We start from the raw sequence: 20,936 nt of genomic DNA, 5'->3' as shown, positions 1-20,936 counted from the left end.
CACGGGGCAGAGTCCCTGAGCCATCCTGACGGACACCCGGACGAGAGGGAGACGCAGGTCTCCAGGGGCAGCTCCAGACGCAAACCATTCTCAGGACCTAACGAGGCAGCCCTTTCCTCCGCCGTGAGAAGTCACACTTTGATTTCTCACACATCTGAAAAGATGACGAAATGCCTCCCCTGCATCAGCCCCCGACCTGCCCAGCGCTGCAGGCCCGCGTCCCAGCACCAGAGTCGGGGCACGGGGGCACCGCCGTGCACAGTGATGCCACCAAGGCTGTTGAGCGGCTCCTGCCACACACGCGGGGCTCAACCTCACTCAGAGGACACAGCAGCCTCACAGGGGACGTCCTTTCCAGGGCCTGGCCTGGAAGAAGTGCCACAGTCACGAGGACAAGGACATAAAGACAGGCCCAGGCTGGAGGAGACCAAGGAGACAGGACAAGTAAGCAACGTGAGGCTGGACTGGACCCTGGGCCAGAAAGGGCACATCTGCAGGTCAGAGGCAGCTGCTGGACACCTGTGTCAGGCCTCATCCACGTCGGCCTCTGGGCTGCGTGGGGTAAGGGAATAGTTACAGGAACTCTGACTGCTTTTCCATTGTTTTTGTAAGTCTGAAACTCTTTGAAAATGAGAGGCTAAATAAAAAAGTTTCACCCTTAGCCACACACAATCAGATTCCACTGCCCACACGCTGGCCACCAGATCCACCATCCCAAACGCTGAGAATACTTTAAAGAGGAACATAAGTACACAAATAGGGACTTCCTGGTGGTCCAGTGGGTAAGACTCTGCGCTCCCAATGCAGGGGGCCTGGGTTCGATCCCTGGTCAGAGAACTAGATCCCTCACGCACGCCACAACTAAGAGCCCACATGCCGCAACTAAGACTGGCGCAGCCAAAATAAAAGATAAAGATTTTTTTAAAAATACAAATAAATGGTTCTCTTAGACCAAAACTACTTTGAGAAAAAAGTGTCTTCCTTACCTACAATACCTAAAACAGCACTGGAATTCTAATGAAAGAAAAATTAAAACTGGGTCCTACGCGGCTGGGACTTGAAAAGAGATGTGTGTGCCCATGTTCACAGCAACATCGTTCACAACAGCCAACAGAGTCCATCGAGAGACGAGCGGATAAGCCAACCGTGGTCCATCCGCACCAGGGAACATTACTCAACCTTAAACAGGAAGGGAATTCTGAGACTTCCTGGCGGTCCACTGGTTAAGGCACTGTGCTTCCAATGCAGGGGGTGTGGGTTCGATCCCTGGTCAGGGAACTAAGACCCTGTGAAGCTTGAGGACATGATGCTGAGTGAAATAAGCCAGTCCCAACAGGACAAACCCTGTACGTTCCCAATAAAATCAGACACCGACGGGAGGATGGCGGGGCCGGGGGCTAGGGGAGGGGAGGATGCCAAGTCGGTACTTAATGGGGACAATTTGTGTTTGGGAAGATGAGAAAGGTCTGGAGACGGATGGTGGTGATGGTCATACAACAATGGGAATGTACTTACTGCCACTGAACACTGCATTTAAAAATGGTTAAAACGGTAAAATTTATGTTTCGTATATTTTACCACAATGAAAACAAACACAATATCTACACACACGCGCGCGCGCACACACACACACACACACACACACACACACACACTCCAAAGAGGATCTTACAGGAGTAGCTCAAAAAAAACCAATTCCATTAAAAAGAAAAAAATTGTGTGGAAGCCAGTCCACAGGTCATCTCAAGGGCAGCAGACACAGCACCCCCGGCCGTGCATCTGAGGCACCGGCCGCACCCACGCCGGGCACAGACTCTCACAGCAGCAAGACTCCCTGGGCTCCTCTGAGACTGACCACCACCGTCGTGACCCAGCCCGACACGGCATCCCCACCTTTTCTTCCTTTTTCTTTCTGAACTACTGCTCTGACTTTGGGAAAGTGAAAGCTGTGTTTCTGGTGACCGCCTGCCGGAGGAAGAGTTCCCAGTGCTGACAAACCCTCAGGGCACACGAGCCTCCCTGCGACCCGGCCCGAGCAGCGCTCACCGTCCATCTCCACCAGCAGCTGGTTGAGCGTCTGCTCCTCCTCCGTGTTGGAGAAGCCGGACACGGTGGTGGAGCGCCTCTTGCCCACGGCGTCGATCTCGTCGATGTACACAATGCAGGGGGCCCGAGCGCGGGCTTCCTTGAAGAGGCTCCGCACGCGGGCCGCGCCGAGGCCTGAGGACACGGGGTATGGGGAAGCGGGCAGGTCAGGGGCACGGACCCTGCTCTTGGGGAAGCCCCAGCAGGCGGACCCTGCTGCACGTGTGCCGGCCCACTCCCGCCTGGACCCCCCAGACCACGGCTCCCCAGAACGTCAGCACCCCGTTCCCTCCACGCCCACGACTCCCTAAGGCAACCAGCCACTGCAGAAGGAGCGCGCCCTGGACACGTGGTCAGGGGGCCCACCTCCAATGACCTCTACGAACTCCGGGCCAGCCATCGCGAGGAAGGGCACCTGGGCCTCTGTGGCTACCGCCTTGGCCAGCAGCGTCTTCCCGCAGCCGGGGGGTCCAAGCAGCAGTGCGCCCTTCGGGACCTTGGCTCCGAGCTGCAGGAAGCGCTCTGGGCTCTAGAAAAGCAGCAGAGGACACGCACTGACCCCCGACGCTCCAGAGAACCTTCGCGACATGACTCTCGGGGGCCTTGGGTGATGTCCACGTGGCTCTGGGAAAGCAGAGTGCTCTGCGGTGACGGGTGACAGGCAGCGCAGGGCACCGTGGTCACGGAAGCCACCACTTAGGTGCCGGCCAAGCAGGGGGCTCACTGTGTAGCGCGGCACCGGCCAGGCAGTCCGCCCCGCCCCCTGCGCCGCAACCGCCACCCACTCACCTTCAGATAATCCACAAACTCCTTAACCTCCAGCTTGGCCTCATGCATTCCTGCCACATCTTTGAAGCTGACTCCTTTCCCCGTCTTGCCATCCACAATCGTGAAGCGAGCCATTTTAAGCTGATTCTGGGCAGAAAGACAAGGGGCGGAGCCCTGTGCAGCCCAGTAGGACAGGACGGAGGAGCCCTGGGCGCCGGCTCACCTGCAAGTCCTGCCCCACCGTCCCCACTCACTCAGACGGCAGCTAAGGGCACGGTCCAGACACACGAGGGCGCTGACAGCTAGAAAGCCGCCCGGCGTCCAGCAATCTGCCTTAAAGGAAAACACTCCCCACGTCAACTAGGTGACTCAACGTCTTTGCATGAGCCATCTTACTTCTCTGTGTGACCTTCCCCACTACCGTGTGATTTCTTTTTCTGATTATAAAAGTTATGTAACGACACACAGTTGTGGGGAGTGTTGGTAAAAAAGTTGCTTGGTCAATTTCTGGAGCGCAATCTGGCTGGACAGACAAGCTCTTGGCGAGGAGCTCAACCTCAGCCACGATCTCCTTCAGGACAGGCTCTCAAAAGATGCAGCTGCGTGGGATTCGCCCCGGCATTATTTAAATACAACGATGAACAGCCCAAAGGGTGCAAGAACTATCAAACTGGCTGAGCCAGGTCCGGCGCACCCCACGAGACACCATGCTGCCGCTCACAGTGTGCCTGCACGGCCTGAGCTACCGAGGGCCCAGTCCAGGGGGAGACTGGGGCGCTCTGTCCCCCCGGCCGGTTCCCAGGAGGGGCTCCTCCGCGGCCCTCTGCAGATGCGGCTGACAGGCCAGGTACGACTTGAGGGGGAGGGAAAGTGCACGTTGCAGTGAATGCCATGACAACAGAAGAATCCTTCTGAAGTCCACACAGGTCGTCCTTTTCAAGACAACCTTTAAAGCTGTCTCAGCTAGCAGGGGAAACCCCCCAGAGAGTCAGGTCCAGCTGAGAGCGCAGAACACAGGACACAGCGCAGCGGAAACCCCTGGGCTCGGCCACCCCCGTGCCGGGAGCGAGGCCTCAGCTGGAGCCAGTGCGACGCCCCCCAGGTCAGCCAAGCGGAAGGAAAGAGGAGCTGCCGGACGACGTCCAGGCGGACGTCCACTGTGCACTCATCCTGCAGGTGACGGGAAAGGGTCAGCACAAACAGACGAACCCAGGACCACAAGCTCGGGGAGACAATAAGTACAACTTACAAAAGCACTGAATCCGCCTTCCCGTCCTGTCATTCCAGCCAGACGGAAAACATACCACAGGATGGCCAGGCCCACGGCTGTCATCCCCAGGGCGTAGAGGGCGCTAGCATGAGAGAGAAAGGTGGGCACAGCCTCAGGCCCGGCCGCCGGGCAGCCGACACACATGCCTCACACAGGCTGGGGCCCGCAGACGCTCCCAAGATGAGAAGGGCTCCCTCACTCTGAGATCAACCTGTGGAACCAGCGCTGAAAACGGGTTTCCTTGTCCCATTCTCACCAACTACCCCTCCTGCATCAAGTGCGCCCGAAGTCTCAGATCTGGAGCACAGCAGCGCTGGGCACGCAGAACCTGACCGTGGCATGAAGCCAGAATGTCCCCCGCCATCCAGAGCCCCGGGGTAACTCATGCCTGCCGAGAGCAGCTCTTCACCTTCCACGTATTTTGTTTTCAAAAGTAGGCCATCAATTTTGGTCACTAAGGCAAAATCGGTGTAACAGTAAAAAGAGAAAACCGTAGGGCATCACCCCCCAGATGAAGAGGGGGACCCATTCAGGTGTGCCCCCCCATTCCCTACAACAAGCAGAGGTGCAGCCTAGGGGCCCTGAACCCTCAGGAGCCAGAGGCTGTGGGACAGACACACAGCACTTCACAGTCGCTGCTGGTCACCACGAGGGGACGCAGACCTCTGCACACAGTAGCGTCCAGATACAGGGCCTGTGACCCGCTAACGAATGTGCTCCCACCAAGGAGTCCGCAGGCCCTGCCGCCCACAGGCCCTGCACGGTCTCTATGTCTCTCTTCAGCACGGAACCAAGAAGTTCCACTGGACACCCTGCTTCTCCTTTTCCTGCCTCATCTTCCTGTTTGCAGGCAACAGCAAACCCAACCTGGGCTGAATTCGGAAACACCACACGCAGCGGAAGCGGTGCCTAAAAGTGACTCCAAGCTGGCCCACCTCATGCCACCCCTCACGCACCCGCCTCCCACGAGGGGCTCCAGCTCACTGCAGGCACAGCCAGTGTGAGATTTTTATTGGGGTTTGTTTCTCACGTTACAAAGTCAAGCCTGGTTTAGTTTAGAGGCACACAGAAATGACCAACCTACTTTCCAAAGAATCCCGTCCGCTTATAGGAAACCGGAATCCTGTCCTTGCCTTCAATATTCAGCTCATCCTCAGCTGCTCGAAGCTTCTCTTCAAATTTGTCGATATTTGCCACCTGCATTCGGTACATCAAGGCCAGCCGCTGGGGGCAGAAAGCAGAGGGACCGCGAGAATGATGTACAGGTCAGACCACTGACCCTGAGGACAGAGAACGGCGCCCCAGCCACAGTGTGTGGACAACTGCAGGACTTCAGAAGCAGAGGCCTGCCACTCAGAAACCCCCTCCACGTCTAGGGAGTTTTCATTCTCTCAAACACAATTACAGTGACACGTTCACGAAAAAACATTTTAAGCAAACGAAGGGCAGCACGTGCGTCTTAAACTCAGCACCCGGATCGCACTCCGCTGTGAGGGCACAGCAGAGCCTCGGCAAGGAACCCGCAGTGCTGGACCAAACCCACAGTCACCCTGAGAAGGGTCCCTGTTTAACCATCGGCTGGATCTGACAGTCAACCGAGTGCACTCCTCCGTCCTCAGGCAGGCGAGAGACTAAGGAATAGGGAGCAGGCCGCGTCTCCCGGAAGCTGGTGGGACAGTCCCGTCACCTCCACCCCAGTCCCACGTCAGTCGTGGTTCTGGCAGCCGGGCCCATGCTTTCCAGAGTTAAACTGTTCCAGGCTCAGATTCTAAGCACACTCTCGGAACCTAAATGGAGCAACCATATTTCCCCCGCTCTGAAGTCTCTTGAAAGTCTTGCGGGTCAGGCTCCACTTTGTAGGCTGAGAAGGCCAGGTGGAGGGGCACACAGGGGACCCACCAGTCACAACCAAGCTTTGCACTGGAACGCCTCTTGGCCTTAGTGGCTGGATTAACCTAACGCACCCCAAACACTTGGTCTGAACTTCATCGATCCTTGATCACTCAAACACCTGCCCTGGCCAATTTGGATGGAAGGGAAAAACGTAGAAAGGACCCTCTTTCTATTTCAACATCCAAAGGCAAAAGGCGTGATCCCAGAAGCCCCTTCAACCCCGCGCCTGTGAAGCCTTCTCTGATCCTCTGGGCCCCTATGAGCCGCTGCAGCAGCAGCCACCAGGCCCCTCACCCTTGGGCCGGCAGCGGCTACCATCGCCCCTGGCCTCTCAAGCGCACTGGAATTTAACTTCTACGATCTGCCCAGCTGTAAAGAGGGAGAGGCTCGTAGGGCTGGGCTGTGCCCACGGCCGCGCTTGCTCGGGCAGGATGAGCCCCCTCACCCCAAGCACCCACGCAGCCCAGAAGCAGAGCAGCGCCCGGGGCGCCCGCGGGGCATGCTCTGGGGCACCGTGTGAGTGAGCCATCAGGGAGCAGGCACTCCGCCCACAGGAGCAAACCTGGGCTCCAGCGAGCAGAGCGAGTGCAACCAGAAAGCCCTGTCTCCTGGCGTGGAGAAAGGTGCCTGCTTTTCCCACTGTCTAAACTGTTAACAGAAGATGGGAAGGATGCTAAAGTCAGGATCCTTGACTGGATCCTGGATTAAAAGTATTAACACAGAAGGCTCTCAGGCCAGTATAGAGGCACCCGGGAAACACAAACAGGGTAAGTGTGTTAGAAAATATTCTGGGGGACTTCTCTGGTGGTGCAGTGGATAAGACTCCACACTCCCAATGCAGGGGGCCCGGGTTCGATCCCTGGTCGGGGAACTAGATCCCACAGGCATGCTGTAAATAAGAGTTCACATGCCGCAACTAAGGAGCCCGCCTGCCGCAACTAAGACCCGGTACAACCAGATAAATAAATAAATAAAATATTAAAGAAAAAAGAAAATATTCTGGTATGGATGTCACCTTTCCAGGGCCTCAGGATGGCGTCGTGTTCCTGGGGGTAAATGAGAGGGGTCGGAGATGGGAAGGCAGGCGGGACAGCGACTCCTCCTCACAGGAGGGTCTACACAGCAGCTCTCCTTGCGCCCACCCACCTGCTTTGCTGGGCGTGTCTCCCCCTCCCTGACGCCCAACCCTCTACCTGGCACAAGCCTGCAGCCTCCCCTCCCCCTCGCAGGGCCCCTCTCCTCCACCCCCTTTCTTTCCTGCTCCTGCCCAGGGCCAGCCCTTGCCCACCGGTCTCTCAGCCGCATACTCTGGCCCCAAGGGGTTTCCACCGGCACAGCCCCAGCCCCTCCCTCCCCCGCCTGCTGGGCTCCAGCCAGCCGCACACCGGGCAGAGCCTGGACGCCCGCTGCCCCCTCGCCCTCAGCCCAGTGCCCCTGTCGCCCTCCCACCTCCTCTCTGCACAGACCCCGCTGGGACCACACTGCCTCGCCCCCTTCTCAAAGCCTCCAGGCCTCCTCCTCAAATCAAGACACTCACAGCTTGCTCTAAGCAACCCCGCCAGGCCCGGTACTCACAGGCCGCCCGAATACCACGGCGCCGGGGTGCAGGTACACCTCCACCACGTCGCTCTCGGGCACCACCTGCACCCGCTGCACCTCGCCCTTGGCCAGCATCTCGTGCACGAAGTCGCTCCAGGAGATGTTGCCGCCGCTGGAGCCGAGCGCGTTGAGCAGGCTCATGACCACAGCGATGACGAAGAGCGTGCGCAGCCGCTCGCGGTACATCTGGTCCTCGCGCTCCCGGCGCCGCCGCGCCTCTGCGGGGTGGGGGGAGCGGGTGTAAGACCAGGGCGGAGCCCCCGCCCCTGCCCCGCCCCCCCACGTCAGGGGGCTCGACGTCCCCGCGCCAGTGTAGCCGATGCTTCAACACAGTGACTGCTTACACGCCGTTCAAGGTCACCGACATCCCATTCCTGGGGTCCCACCTGCTGGGATAACATGAAACCATTTTTAAAGTCAAAAGCCTCCCAGGACCAGCGCAGCTCCACAGTGACGCCACATCTCACTGACAGCACGTCTGCCCAACTACGACCCTCTCTGGCCTTCCAGGCTCGACCAGATACCGACCCATCCCCAGTGCCCGTGGCTCACGCCCAGGTCCCTGTTAACAACAGCCTCTCCACCACCAGCTGCCCTCCCCCCACACAGCCACCTGGGACTGACACGGAAGCGAGCTGCACGGCATTCGTCACAGAAACACTGGACGAGCAGCACACTTCGGAGTGTGAGATAGAGGCTGCAGGCCCGCTCTTTATCAGAACCACGGCACAAATTCCCCCACTCACACCTGACACAGGAGCTCCTGGGGGCAGCACCTCCCTCCGGCGCACAGCACAGATGGGAAGGAGTCCCAGCAAAGGCAAGGCCACAGCGCTCCTCCCACCAATCACACGGGGGCAGGGGCTGCGTCTCACTGACACAGTGCTGTCCACCCAGCACTTCACATGGTCTCGCTAGCCCACTGCCCCCCAGGAGCCCACCTCCCCAGTCCTTGCACCCACCAGACACCTCATCCACACCCTAGGAGGCCCTGGAACAACCCGGCCTCTCTCACCTGTGCAGGGTGGGCCCATCCTTCCTAACACTCCATGCAGCTTTTGCAAGACCTGCAGTTAACGCCTTTTGATAAACGCGTGTACAATTCTTCACCAGTTCTGCCCAAGACAGACCTGTCTCAACAACCAAAGCTTCCACCGTTCACTCACCCTCCCCAGAGGCCATGCCGGCACACACAGCAGAGCCAGCCATGGTCACCTCTCCAAGGACAGACTGTGGAGGGACTCAGGGCCCCCCTGCCCTCTGCACAACCTGGAGGTGCAGCCACCCACACACACCACCTGCTTCTCCAACGGGCGGCCTGGGGGAATTCGAAAGCATTTTACATCGGTTTAGAAACCTGAAGCCTGAGGGACTTCCCTGGTGGTCCAATGGTTAAGACTCCGCGCTCCCAACACAGGGGACCCAGATTCGATCCTGGTCAGGGAACTAGATCCCACATGCCGCAACTGAAGATCCCGCGTGTCGCAACTGAGACCCGAAGCAGCCAAATAAATATTTAAAAAATAAAAAATAAATAAAAGGAAAAAGCTGAAGCCTGAGAGACCGTCACAGCAGCCATTTTGAAAACACGAAGGTACATTTCAGGTATCACCCTATCTTACGATAGCTTACAACAGTGTATCCCATATTTCAAGCTCATAAAGGTGACCACTTATTGTGATTGTGGACAGCAGATTCATGTTCTCAGGTGAGAAGCCGCCTCTCTCAAATATTTAACCTTCAGCCTTGCTAACAACCCAGTGGGGGGCAATCAACCCTGGCAGCCGCACTGCCCGACAGCCCTGCCGCGCCAGCCTGAACTGGTTGAACTACTTCTATTTCTGAAACTTTAACATAAGGAAACCAAATGTAACAAAACATATATCCGTAGTACTGATCAGGTATGAGATCATGAGGGCCGCTCCAAGAAAGACAACGGGAAAACAGTAAGGGAAGATACGAAAGTGAGACATAGGATCGGCTAAACAGATGGAAGCTTCTCGAGCTCTAAGAGATGAAACAAGATCTGACCCTGAGACTCTACATAGAAAAGGCATGTGAACGCTCTGGGCAGAAAGGACATTCCCTCCACTCCGAAGGCCCCCTGTCTCCTTCCCACCAAGTCCATCATCCCCACAGACTCGGGGACACGAGGCTGCCGACTGGCGCCTCTGCCCGTGCCCTGTCTGCGGAGGGTGAACCCGCCTTCGTGAGCACAGCTCCTCCCGCCGGCTGCTCCTCGTATATCCAGCTCACGGAGAGCTGAGGGTCACCCCAAAATCTCTACTGCCTGGGGCACCCAGGAAAGGCTGCTGCCTCCTAAGCCGTTAGACTGTCTACCCGCTGGACAGCAGCCTGCGGGACCGCTGGAAAACTATGGTCCCACGAGTCCTTCTTGGGGGTCGGAGGATGTCAGCTGCTGCGGTGAGTCACCTGAACCAGCCACCTGAAGACAAATGAACGAGTTACGACGCTGCTGAACGTGTAGGAGACCACGGCAGGAGCCCTCCAGGTGTTCACCCCAGCCGTGAGCACCGTGCCGTGAACACTGGGGGATGCGGCGATACCCCGGCTCTCGTTAATACCACCACGGGGCTGGTCCTGACCCTCAGCCCGGAGAGAAACCTGAAGATGGAGACGAGGTGCACCTCACAGAGGATAAAGGAGCACCGTCCACAAAACGTGTTCCGGAAATGCCAGCCATCGCCGTTTGTTAACCTTTCACGACGAGGTAACTGTAGGCGCCATGTACTCGCGAGAAGTAACAGAGGCCCCTCTTCCGCGTCTACTGGGCTCAGGGCCTTCCAACAGTCAATCTGACAAAACTGGGAACAACATCACAACCCAAACGTGGACAATACTGACACAGCCACCCCTTGCGACCCGCGCTCCCGTGTGACTCTAGTTCTGTGCAATTCCACCACAGGTCAAGGTCTGCGCATCCATCACCAGTCAAGCCACGACTCCATCACTCCAACCGCTAATCTGTGCTCCAGCTCTGTAATCTTGGGTTTGGAGAAGCAAACGTGTATAATCTCTCAGGACTGGCCTTTCTCATCAAGGCTCTCAGAGGGCAGGTCTGAGCGGGACGCTGGGCTGTGCTGCCTGCATGCGGTCCACAGAGCTGAGAGCTCACGGGCCAGTCAACTCCCTCACAGTCCAGAAGACGCCCTCATGGAAAAAAACCTCTGGTTAAGCAAGCAATTATCGTCTAATGCAAATGTAACGGACATGAACTTTACCCCGCTTTCTCGAGGCAAGCTACCGTTCACCCCAAAAGGAACCAATATACAACCAGCACATGAAGGAGGCGGGGAGGCGCAGACCCGGCCCAGGGCCGCCACCTCATCGGGTGTGCGCCAGGCGTGCAGGTGTGCGGCACGTGCGGAGGGTAGGAGCCGGCGCGACCCTCTCTCCAGACTGACTCTGCCTCGGGCCCCCGGCGCTACAGTGCCCGATGGTGACTTGCGATGGGATTCAGCGGGGGGAGTACGTGTCCGCAGCCACGGCAGGTTAGAAGCTGCAGAAAGCAAGTGGCCATGGCCACTCCTCCCAGAAATCAGTATCCGCAGGACCATGCACCAGCCTGAGCGACGGGACACCGGCCAGGCAGACGCAGAAGCTGCTCCGACCCACCTATCTTCTCCTTCTAAGAAAAGGCTTTACCCGTTTCAAGTTAAGGAATGGTCCTCTCTATTTTCTCCTAATTCTTTTCCAATTTCGTTTTTTAAATTGAATGACTCAATCCACTCAGAATTTATGTTGGTATATGAAATGAGAGTCTAATTTAATCTCCTTCCAAACAACTAAGCAACGGTTCCAAACCATTTCTCATACAATCCACCCTTTCTGCCACCGTGTGAAATGCCACTTTAGTTACTTGCTAATTCTTAGATAAACTAGACTCTGCTTCTGGATTTCCTACTTTGTTCCATTAAACTACGTGTTACTGGACCCAGCATTGACTTGTTGGGAGGAAACGACGTTCACATCTGCCAGTAGCAGCCTCCTCGGGGTTTCTCTGCCGTATTTTCTCATGAAGCAAGCCCTCACCTTCCTCCTCCAGCTCAGAATGTCTCTGAAATGAATGACACACTTGAAGACACACCACATATCTCAGAACACGAAGACACATGTGTTCAAACAATCAGCTTTAAAGGAAACTATGATCTCGGTGATAAACTACAAGTTATTACTATCGAAGTGCTACTTGCCAAACGCCGAGCAGAGGGCACCTGACTGGGACCTCCTTCAACAGTCAGGTGCCTACAAACCTCGGGGAAAGCTGGGACTGCCAGCGCTACACCCCAGGAAGGTAGAAGAAGGAAACTCTACAAAGTAAATTCACATGGAAACGTGTGGAGTAAGAGACCTGGAATTGCTGACAAAACCAATGAAACTGTAGGAAAAATGTAAAAACATAATATCAAAAAAAATTGTACGAGGGAATTCCCTGGCCCTCCCAGTGCAGGGGCCACGGGTTCGATCCCTGGTCTGGGAACTAAGATCTCACATGCCGCACGGTGCGGCCGGGGGAAAAAAAAAAGTGGGAAAAATAAAGAAAAATACCCATGGTCAAAGGTCATGCAGTGAAATGCTTAAAAATGCATGGGGGGGACTTCCCTGGTGGCAAAACGGTTAAGAATCCGCCTGCCATCGCAGGGCACATGGGTTCGATCCGTGGTCCGGGAAGATCCCACATGCCGTGGAACTAAGCCCGTGTGCCACAACTACTTAGCCTGTGCTCCAGAGCCCGCAAGCCACAACTACTGAGCCCATGCGCCACAACTACTGAAGCCTGCACGCCTAGAGCTCACGCTCCGCAACTAGAGAAGCCACCGCAATGAGAAGCCCACACGCTGCCACGAAGAGTAGCCCCTGCTGGCCTTCCCTGGTGGCGCAGTGGTTGAGAGTCCGCCTGCCGATGCAGGGGACGCGGGATCGTGCCCCGGTCCGGGAAGATCCTACATGCCGCGGAGCGGCTGGGCCCGTGAGCCATGGCTGCTGGGCCTGCGCGTCTGGAGCCTACGCTCTGCAACGGGAGAGGCCACAACAGTGAGAGGCCCGCGTACCGCAAAAAAAAAAAAAAAAAAAGAGTAGCCCCTGCTCGCCACAACTAGTGAAAAGCCCGTGCACAGCAAAAAAGACCCAATGCAGCCAAAAATAAACAAATAAATAAAATAAAAAAGAAAAATACCCATGGTCAAAGGTCATGCAGTGAAATGCTTAGGAATGCATGGGGGTGGGGTGGGGAACTTTCCTGGTGGTCCAGTGGTTACGACTCTGCATTCCCAATGCAGGGGACTCAGGTTCGATCCCTGGTCAGGGAACTAAATCCCGCATGCCGCAACTAAAAGATCCCACATGCCGCAACTAAGACCCGGCACAGCCAAAGAAACAAATAAATTAAAAGAAAGAAAAAAAAGAATGCATGGGGGTACTTCCCTGGTGGCGCAGTGGTTAAGAATCCGCCTGCCAATGCAGGGAACATGGGTTCGATCTCTGGTCTGGCAAGATCCCAGGTGCCACGGAGCAACTGAGCCCGTGTGCCACAACTACTGAGCCTGCACTCTAGAGCCCGCGAGCCACAACTGCTGAGCCCACATGACACAACTCCTGAAACCCGCGGGCCTAGAGCCCATGCTCCGCAGCAGGAGAGGCCACCTCAATGAGAAGCCCGCTCGCCGCAACTAGAGAAAGCCTGCGCGCGGCAATGAAGACCCAACACAGCCAAAAATAAATAAATTTATAAAAAGAAAAAAACAAGAAGAGCCAAGTCCCCTGGGGGCTTTCCCCCGGGGTGATGAAGGAGGCCTGCAGCACACACACTGCCTGAGCCTGCAGCCAGGAGGTCGACAGCCACAAACGCCTAATCTGAACCCAGCCAAGGGCACTATGGGAGTCGAGACCAATGGAAAGTTACAGCTCCTCTCAAGGTAAACGAAGGGGCCGCCAGCGAAGGATGGACATGAGCATCAGGAAAACGCAGCCCCTCCTAGAAAGTCGAGCACAAGGGGCTTCACCCCATAACCTGTGGGCTCTGGGGCCGAACCTCCAGACCCCCCAGCTCCTGAAGACGTTTCTGGACCAGACTAGGGAGGAAGGTCCTCCCCACGGTTACCAAAACCTGGTCGGGAAGCCGTCTTGTTCCAACTAAGCTGCCACGGTGGCTGCGGCCTTCTGGAAAGATGAGGCCTGGGGAACGGGACCAGTCTGTGTGCAGCTCTGGTGACAGGCCCGGGGTCCGATAAAGAAAGCGTTTCTCAGGCTGCCGTCCCCCCTGAGGCGTCTGGGGCTCACAGGAGCCTGGTTCTGAGCATGGCTGGCCTTTGGGTAAAGTACCTCCTCCAGGGCCCCCGGGCCTCGGGTCCCGCACCGCAACCCTCTGCAGCCACGTCAAAATCAGCGCCACTTCCCCACGCACGGGTCCCTCCCTGGACCAGGCAAAGAGCAGGCATCCAGCGTCCTCGTATGTAGAAAGGGCCAGTGACAGGGTCACTCTGAAGGGAGAGTGCACAAATCACTGAGCACAGTGCTGGGCACGCTCCAACCATTCCTACGGCCTAGCGAGTTCCATGTGTATCAGCTGCCTGCAGCCAGCTGTCATCTTAGAGGTCAATTCAGTCCAAAGTTCCCTTTTCATTTCCCTCCCCTTCACACAATCATCGAGTCCTAATTCCAGAGTCCAGAGGAGACTTGCAAGTGAGTTCGCTGTGCCCCGGGGCTTGGGGCCCCACTCCTTCCCCAAGGCCATGCCCCGTACCATCCTGTCCTCTGGGGCTGCTCCTCAGGCCTGGAGGCAGTGCCAACACCAGTCAGGTGTGCACGAGAGCGGGGCTTCGGCCAGGGAGTCCTGGAGCCTTCCTCCCCCAGAGCTCTGAGTCCGGGGCGGATCCGAGATCCACCCTTTCCACACAGGGCACAGCAGCCCCACCCGCCTTCAGGTGCTCTGAGCAAGGGACACGGGTGCTGATGATGCCGTCCCTAAAAGGATGGGCAGGAAGAACCCAGCAACTGCATTAGGGACGGGGGGCAGCTGTGATCCTAGGATGGGCTTCCTGTTCCTCAGACTAGAGCACACATGTGCAGACAACCAAGGCAGGCAGCGCTTAAGATCTGATGGATATACCTTCGTCATCTTCAGGGCTCCTCCCCTTGGCTTTATCACTGCCTTTAGTCTTCTGCTTCCACCTTGAGGTGTTAAAGTAGTACGTGCCTCCTACAAGGAAGAGGGAAAGTGTTTAACAACAATCAGGCTTGCAACTACAGGGGAACCCTCAGGAGAAGAGCGTATTCCCAGACAACCAAAACAAAACAGAAGCTATCTGAAAGCTACGTGCACAGGATCTAGAAGCTGGGGTAATCATTCTTACTCTAATATCTACTCATTGTAAACAGTGAACTACTTCAACTGAAGTAAGTGTTTCTGTAATTTAAATTAGCCAACGTGAGGAAATAAAAATGATGAACACAGGGCTTCCCTGGTGGCGCAGTGGTTGAGAGTCCGCCTGCTGATGCAGGGAACACAGGTTCGTGCCCCAGTCCGGGAAGATCCCACATGCTGTGGAACGGCTAGGCCCGTGAGCCACAACAATGTCCCCTGCATTGGCAGGCAGATTCTCAACCACTGCGCCACCAGGGAAGCCCCTGACATGCAGTCACTTTAAATGAATTTAAACAAATGAACAGCGGCAAGCGGCTTCCGCACGATGCAGCAACAGCGGCCCGGGCCACCACCTCCACCCAGACGCGCCCCAGACCACTCCTCACACCAAAGGCTCTGACTTGTCCAAGGTCTGAACCAACCACTGCTTAAAACGGGGGAAGGCGTCTCACAACGTGACTGGGCTGCACCTTTCTTCACACACATTAAGAGAGTCACAAATAAAACTGCCTCGATGTCCACCTGACACGGGGGTGTCTGGAGGTGACGGCTGTGCCACTGGGGGCACGTGTAGGCTGCCATGACCGGGGGTGGGTACGTATGTAGCAGTGGGAGATTTCACCTTTTCCCTGTTCCAACTGAATAAAGGGGGGAGTAAAAGTACAGGTGTCAACCCTTATGGTCCTTTGACCTAAGATCAAAAGAGACAGCCGGATGTCACAAGATCTCAATAAACGGTGCGACTCCAGTGTAAAAGCACATTATCTGTAGGCTGTGTTTACTTGCCTTCTGTACGTAAGACATACACAGCCAGTTTGCAGCTCCTTACTAAACGTTCCTGGAGTTGGCTACAGCACATAGAAAACCTTTGTCAAGCAGCCCAATTATTACCAGAATTAAAAAGAAAAAAGACAGAGACAACTCAAAAGAAGCAAAAATGGCTCGTTCAGACCTCAGACAAATTTCCTCCTCATAAACTTCATTTCAGAGCATCTGAGGGCTCACAGTGAGTAGCAGCCGAAGGTCCTCTTCGCGATTTCGTTTTTCTGATGACGTCAAACGAGCAACATTCTCTGAATTTACTCACAAATGCCATAGGCTCTGCCTGTCACCTCTGTCTTCAAAAGATACACACCTAGAAGTTTCCAGAGTCCGACTGGATTCTGGACGAGATGCTGTTTCACCAACAATCTGCTGACCCCTTCAAATGTAGGGGTTAGCAGTCGCCACTGGAAACTCTGCAAAGAGCGAGACAGAGAATCAATCCCACCAACACCACAGCACACCAGGCAATGCAGACTAATTCCCTGCTGCACAGCCTTTCCTAAAAGCTCTGATATTTAGTTACTTGTAATATTAACACCGTCCTGAAATGTGAAGCAATAGTCTGAGCATTACTGCAAAGTTTTAACATAACATCAAAAGAAAAAAACAAACAACATCAAAACCTTAAAAGCAGTGCTTGCTTCGGCAGCACATACACTAAAGTTGGAACAATACAGAGAAGATTAGCATGGCCCCTGCGCAAGGATGACACGCAAATTCGTGAAGTGTCCCATATTTTTTGGACTTGAGGACACGGGGAGGGGAAGGGTTAGGTGGGACGAAGTGAGAGAGTGGCATGGACATATATACACTACCAAATGTAAAACAGATAGCTAGTGGGAAGCAGCCACATAGCACAGGGAGATCAGCTCCGTGCTTTGTGGCCACCTAGAGGGGTGGGAGGGAGACGCAAGAGGGAGGGGATATGGCGATATATGTATACATATAGCTGATTCACTTTGTTATACAGCAGCAGCTAACACAACAATGTAGAGCATTATACTCCAAAAAAGATGTTAAAAAAATAGTTTAAAAAAACTAACTAAAATAAAATGGGGATGTTGATAAAAAAACAAAACAAAACAAAAAGCTTAAAAGCAAGCGACCAAGTCAAAGAAATGCTGAACTCAAGGAGCGGAACACTGGCTGCCATTCTGTAAGCCGAGGCTCACAACTGTCCTGCAGGACCCAAGGAGCAAAGGCCACAGTGGCTGCCCAAACCCTTTGCTCCCCACAACTCCAGACGACTATTCCTTGTAGAACGTTCCCAGGCAGCCCACCAGTTTCCCGCCTGAGTGTGTTTTATGTTACGGTCAACGGTACATCTTAGTTTCTTCTATCTCCGTGGCGCAATTTCTTCATTTCTGTTTTATTTACTTATTTATTTTTAATTTTTTTTCTCTTAGTTCATCCTTGGTCTGCTGTTATTACGGAGAAAAGTAACTCCTTACCAAAGGAGTATGTTACATGTAATTTCCTGTTAGCAGCAGGTTAAAAATTCCTCGTCCACACAATTACTGTCCTATTTAATTAATACTACTATTCTTGGCTCAGTGATGACCAGGAGGCATATAAGGGAGGACCATAGAGTGTGGACTGGGCACAGTAACTGAGAAACGTCAGCGTGTTAGATCGAGTGGGGGAAAAAAGTCATTCTTCAAAGTCAGCCCTAAACACTGCTTGTTTAAACCAAGATGACTTTGTTTTATTACTATTATAGCCACTGGTGAGGTTATCTGTTTAGACTTCACAAGTATGTGTGAATTGCCTACTTCAGTCCTTATTTATTTTCATAGAATAATCAAAGAATCTGATTAAAAATAATAAATTATGATTTTCCTTCTCAATATAACTAAACAGCAAAAACAAAAACAAGTGTAATGCAGCTATAGTTGTCCTCAGACTCAGGAAAGGTGGCCAGGAATCTAGAATAGGGATATGATATGAAATTGGTTCTCAAGTTATGGTAAAATACAATAACAATAATACATTATAACCTAAAATGTGAGAGTCGAGGTCCTAAGAGAGGGCTAAAAAGGTCCTAAAAGAGGGCGAAAAAGGCTGATTTTTCAGCTTAGAACTTAGGGTCTTTGTTTTCAGAGTGAAATGCTAACATTAACAGCGCCTGGAACACACCCTTCACACAGAGGGTCTATGAATTTGAATCCATAACATGTCAAGCTACACGACAAAAGTAAAACACAGTTGCAAGGTACTTTGCTCACACGAAAAACTTTCTGACAGCCCACTTCGAGCATCTGGAAGGTGCTGGAATTCATCTGGGTGGGATCTGATCTATATGAGCTATTAGTTCTCTGCCAGAAATTGATGAAACTCTTACTCGATTCAATTTCAAAACGCCAGGAAGACGGGCAGAAAATACCAACACACGAAACAAAGACTAGAAAAGTCCAAGCAGGAACTGTGCGGCCTCGCCCCCCGCCCCTCCCTCGGGCTGCCCGCCCGCCTCGGCCCCCGCTCCTCCCCCGGGCTGCCGGCCGGAGCGGCCTCTCGGACGACGAAGACCCGCCGGCGGGAGGGCATCTTCCCCGCACATTACCTGCAGGACTCGGCCTCCAGGCCCGACGACACCCATGAGAGGCCTGTGGACAACATACGGCCACCTCCACCCGGTCTTGGCGGACCTGCCTGGACTCCAGCCAGAGTAGGGGCCCCGCAGCCGCCCCGGGCCTGGCCCCGGACCCAGGCGGAGGGCCCGCAGCAGCAGACACGCAGCCGCCATGTTGACTCAGAAGCGGCGCCTGCGCGGTCGGGGCCTCTTCGGGGCGCCTACGCGGTCGGGCGGGGCGCGGGGGGTGGGGGGCGGTCCTCGGAGCGCCTGCGCTGTCCGGGCCTCGTTGGGGCACCTGCGCGGTCAAGCTTGCCAAGCCTCAGTCCCCTGCTCGCGGATTCCGGCGCCGCACGCGGCGTCAGCTGCACCCCTAATCCGACTGGAGTTCTCTAGCGGTTTGAGGTGCCATCTTGTGCGGAGCGCCTCGAGTAGAGCTGAAGCCAAGGAGGGCATCGGAACGCCGCGCCGAGCCGCCGCTCCCGTAGGGACTTGGCGCAGCGGGTCCCGGGACTTCAGAGCGAGCGAGGGAGCCCGAGGGGCGCGGAGCGTGCGCAGATGGCAGGGCCGCCCGCGGCCCTGACCCCGACTTCGACCCTCAGACCCGGATCCTGACCCCGACTCCGACCCTCAGACCTGGACCCTAACCCCTACTCCGACCCTTGGACCCCGGCGCGGTCTGGGCGCGAAGAGGGTGCTGCCGAGGGGAGGAGGGCTTCGCTGGTCCGGGCTCTGGCCGCAGAGCCTGCCCGGGTGGTGCCCGGAGGGTCCTGCGGACGGAGCGGACGAGGAAGGGGCTTAGGGTAAGAGCAAGGACTTCAGGAGAGGGTAGCTGAGCCCCCCGGCGCAGGCAGCTGGCAATCTTGGCCTACAGATGCTTAATTTTGGAGAGGTAACCATCTCGTCCACTGTTATTTTCTCCTGGAGGCAGGCTGACTCCCTCTGGAAGTCGTGCCCAGCTCTGGAGACCAGGATCACAGCCCGGGGGACTTAGTCCGCTCTATCCCTGGGAGGCGGGGGGGGGGGGGGGGGGGGGGGGGGCGGGGTTGCTATGGTTTTATCCCTGGGATTCCGGACCCCAGGGTCCCCGCCTCTTTCCCAGCCCCCCGGAGGTCTGGTGCTTGAACCTTTAGCCCTGAGACTGCTGATTGTGTTATGGTGACTTAAGTTTGTTTGTGTGTTTTTCTGTAATCCCCAAATTCCTAAGGTCATTAGACGATAACCAGTCTTACTGAGGGCCAGCTAGTGCCTGACTGTGTATCAAACATTCTTTTAATCTTCACAAGTGTGCAAAGTAAATGCTTTTACATCTATTTTACAGATAAGGAAACAGACTCAGAACACTTTAAAGTAACCTTTCCAAGGCCACAGCTAAGAATTAATGGCACAGAGTTTCAGAGATGGTCTGACTGGTTTCAGGGCCTGTGCTTTTCGCCCTATGGCTGTAAAGGTCATATGTGTCCCCCCCCCCCACCGCCCCGTTGGTCCTGAAGCTGCAAAGGTTTAGGGACTTTTTTTTTAATGCAGCGTCCTGATTATAGGTCCCCCCTCCGGCAGCCAGGTTCTCGAGTGTGGTTGATTGTGGCGAGGGGGCTGCCCCTGTCCTGCACAGCTGGACTGCCTGCCTTCTCACTTTCTCAACAATCCATCCATCCTCCCCGGTGTCCTCCTTCACTGTTTCACTGTTTTTCTTTCACTGGTTAAACTGTCCCACCCACATTCTCCTGTCCACTCTCCCCAGACCAGTCCCGTAACCATGACCAGGCTTCCCAGTAGTTTCTGGCCCCCTTGCACCCTATCAAAGCTTGTGCAACGCCGCCCTAACAGGAAGTGGCTGAGCCCCACCCTCACCCGGTTCCCTTCTCACCCAGCACAGAGAATTTGTGACTCACAGCCTCTAACAAATTTGAACGTGTTTCGGGAGAGTGTAAGATGCAGTCCTGTTAACACTGTTTGAAGTAAAAAGTGGTATTGGAATCTAAGCTCTTTGCAGGAGGTTCATTTGGAAGCAGTGCAGGGTGATGGCAGGAGCTGGGCTTTGGGAAAGGAGTGCGGGCTTCTGTCCTTCTGAGTCTGTGGCCTTGAGCAATTGATTACCTTCTCCAAGCCTCAGTTTTCTCATCAGTAAAATGGGGATAAAGTTATCTGCAGAGTGAGGCTGATACTGGGTGTCCCACGGGGTTGTTGTAAAGATAAAATGCAATGAAAATACATGAAAGCGGCTCATCAGCTGGGAAGCCGTCCACATCCAGGATGTGGTGGGAAATGAGGTTCTGGGAAATATTAATTCACTCATCCAAACACATTTACTGAACAGCTGTGCTTTGAGAGCTGGCTGCAACCCAGGCCTCAGGTGAGAGGTGGACCTTGACTCTGAACCCCGCCCTGCTCAGTCCCAGCACTGCAGTGGCCTCGGGCGATGGGGGTTCAGTTAGAGAATTCAGATGCCCAGTGGCCTGGACCCTGGCAGAGAAGGACCTGGGTGGGGGGGTGGCCTTAGGAGACCCGGCTCCTCCCGGGCCCCACTCCTGAGGCACCGCCTT

General features: G+C 55.1%; 1 protein-coding gene and 1 non-coding gene across 2 annotated transcripts in view; one reads left to right on the top strand and one right to left on the bottom strand.

The window, feature by feature from the left end:
* SPG7 (SPG7 matrix AAA peptidase subunit, paraplegin) overlaps positions 1 to 18,567 on the bottom strand; it is a 30,191-nt gene extending 11,624 nt beyond the window's left edge. The window contains 9 exon segments of the mRNA XM_032612311.1: positions 2,047 to 2,220; positions 2,452 to 2,614; positions 2,875 to 3,000; positions 4,103 to 4,205; positions 5,208 to 5,347; positions 7,592 to 7,833; positions 14,745 to 14,834; positions 16,135 to 16,237; positions 18,385 to 18,567. Coding sequence (XP_032468202.1) covers positions 2,047 to 2,220; positions 2,452 to 2,614; positions 2,875 to 3,000; positions 4,103 to 4,205; positions 5,208 to 5,347; positions 7,592 to 7,833; positions 14,745 to 14,834; positions 16,135 to 16,237; positions 18,385 to 18,567 — 1,324 coding nt within the window.
* LOC116744850 lies at positions 16,458 to 16,564 on the top strand. The gene has a single exon (XR_004347178.1). It is a non-coding gene; the product is annotated as a U6 spliceosomal RNA (small nuclear RNA).
* Positions 18,568 to 20,936: the final 2,369 nt, after the last annotated feature.

This window comes from Phocoena sinus, chromosome 19, assembly GCF_008692025.1.
Source record: "Phocoena sinus isolate mPhoSin1 chromosome 19, mPhoSin1.pri, whole genome shotgun sequence".
NCBI classification, from domain to species: domain Eukaryota; kingdom Metazoa; phylum Chordata; class Mammalia; order Artiodactyla; family Phocoenidae; genus Phocoena; species Phocoena sinus.
Note: the sequence above shows the minus strand (reverse complement) of the source record. Positions and strands in the feature narration are given on the sequence as shown.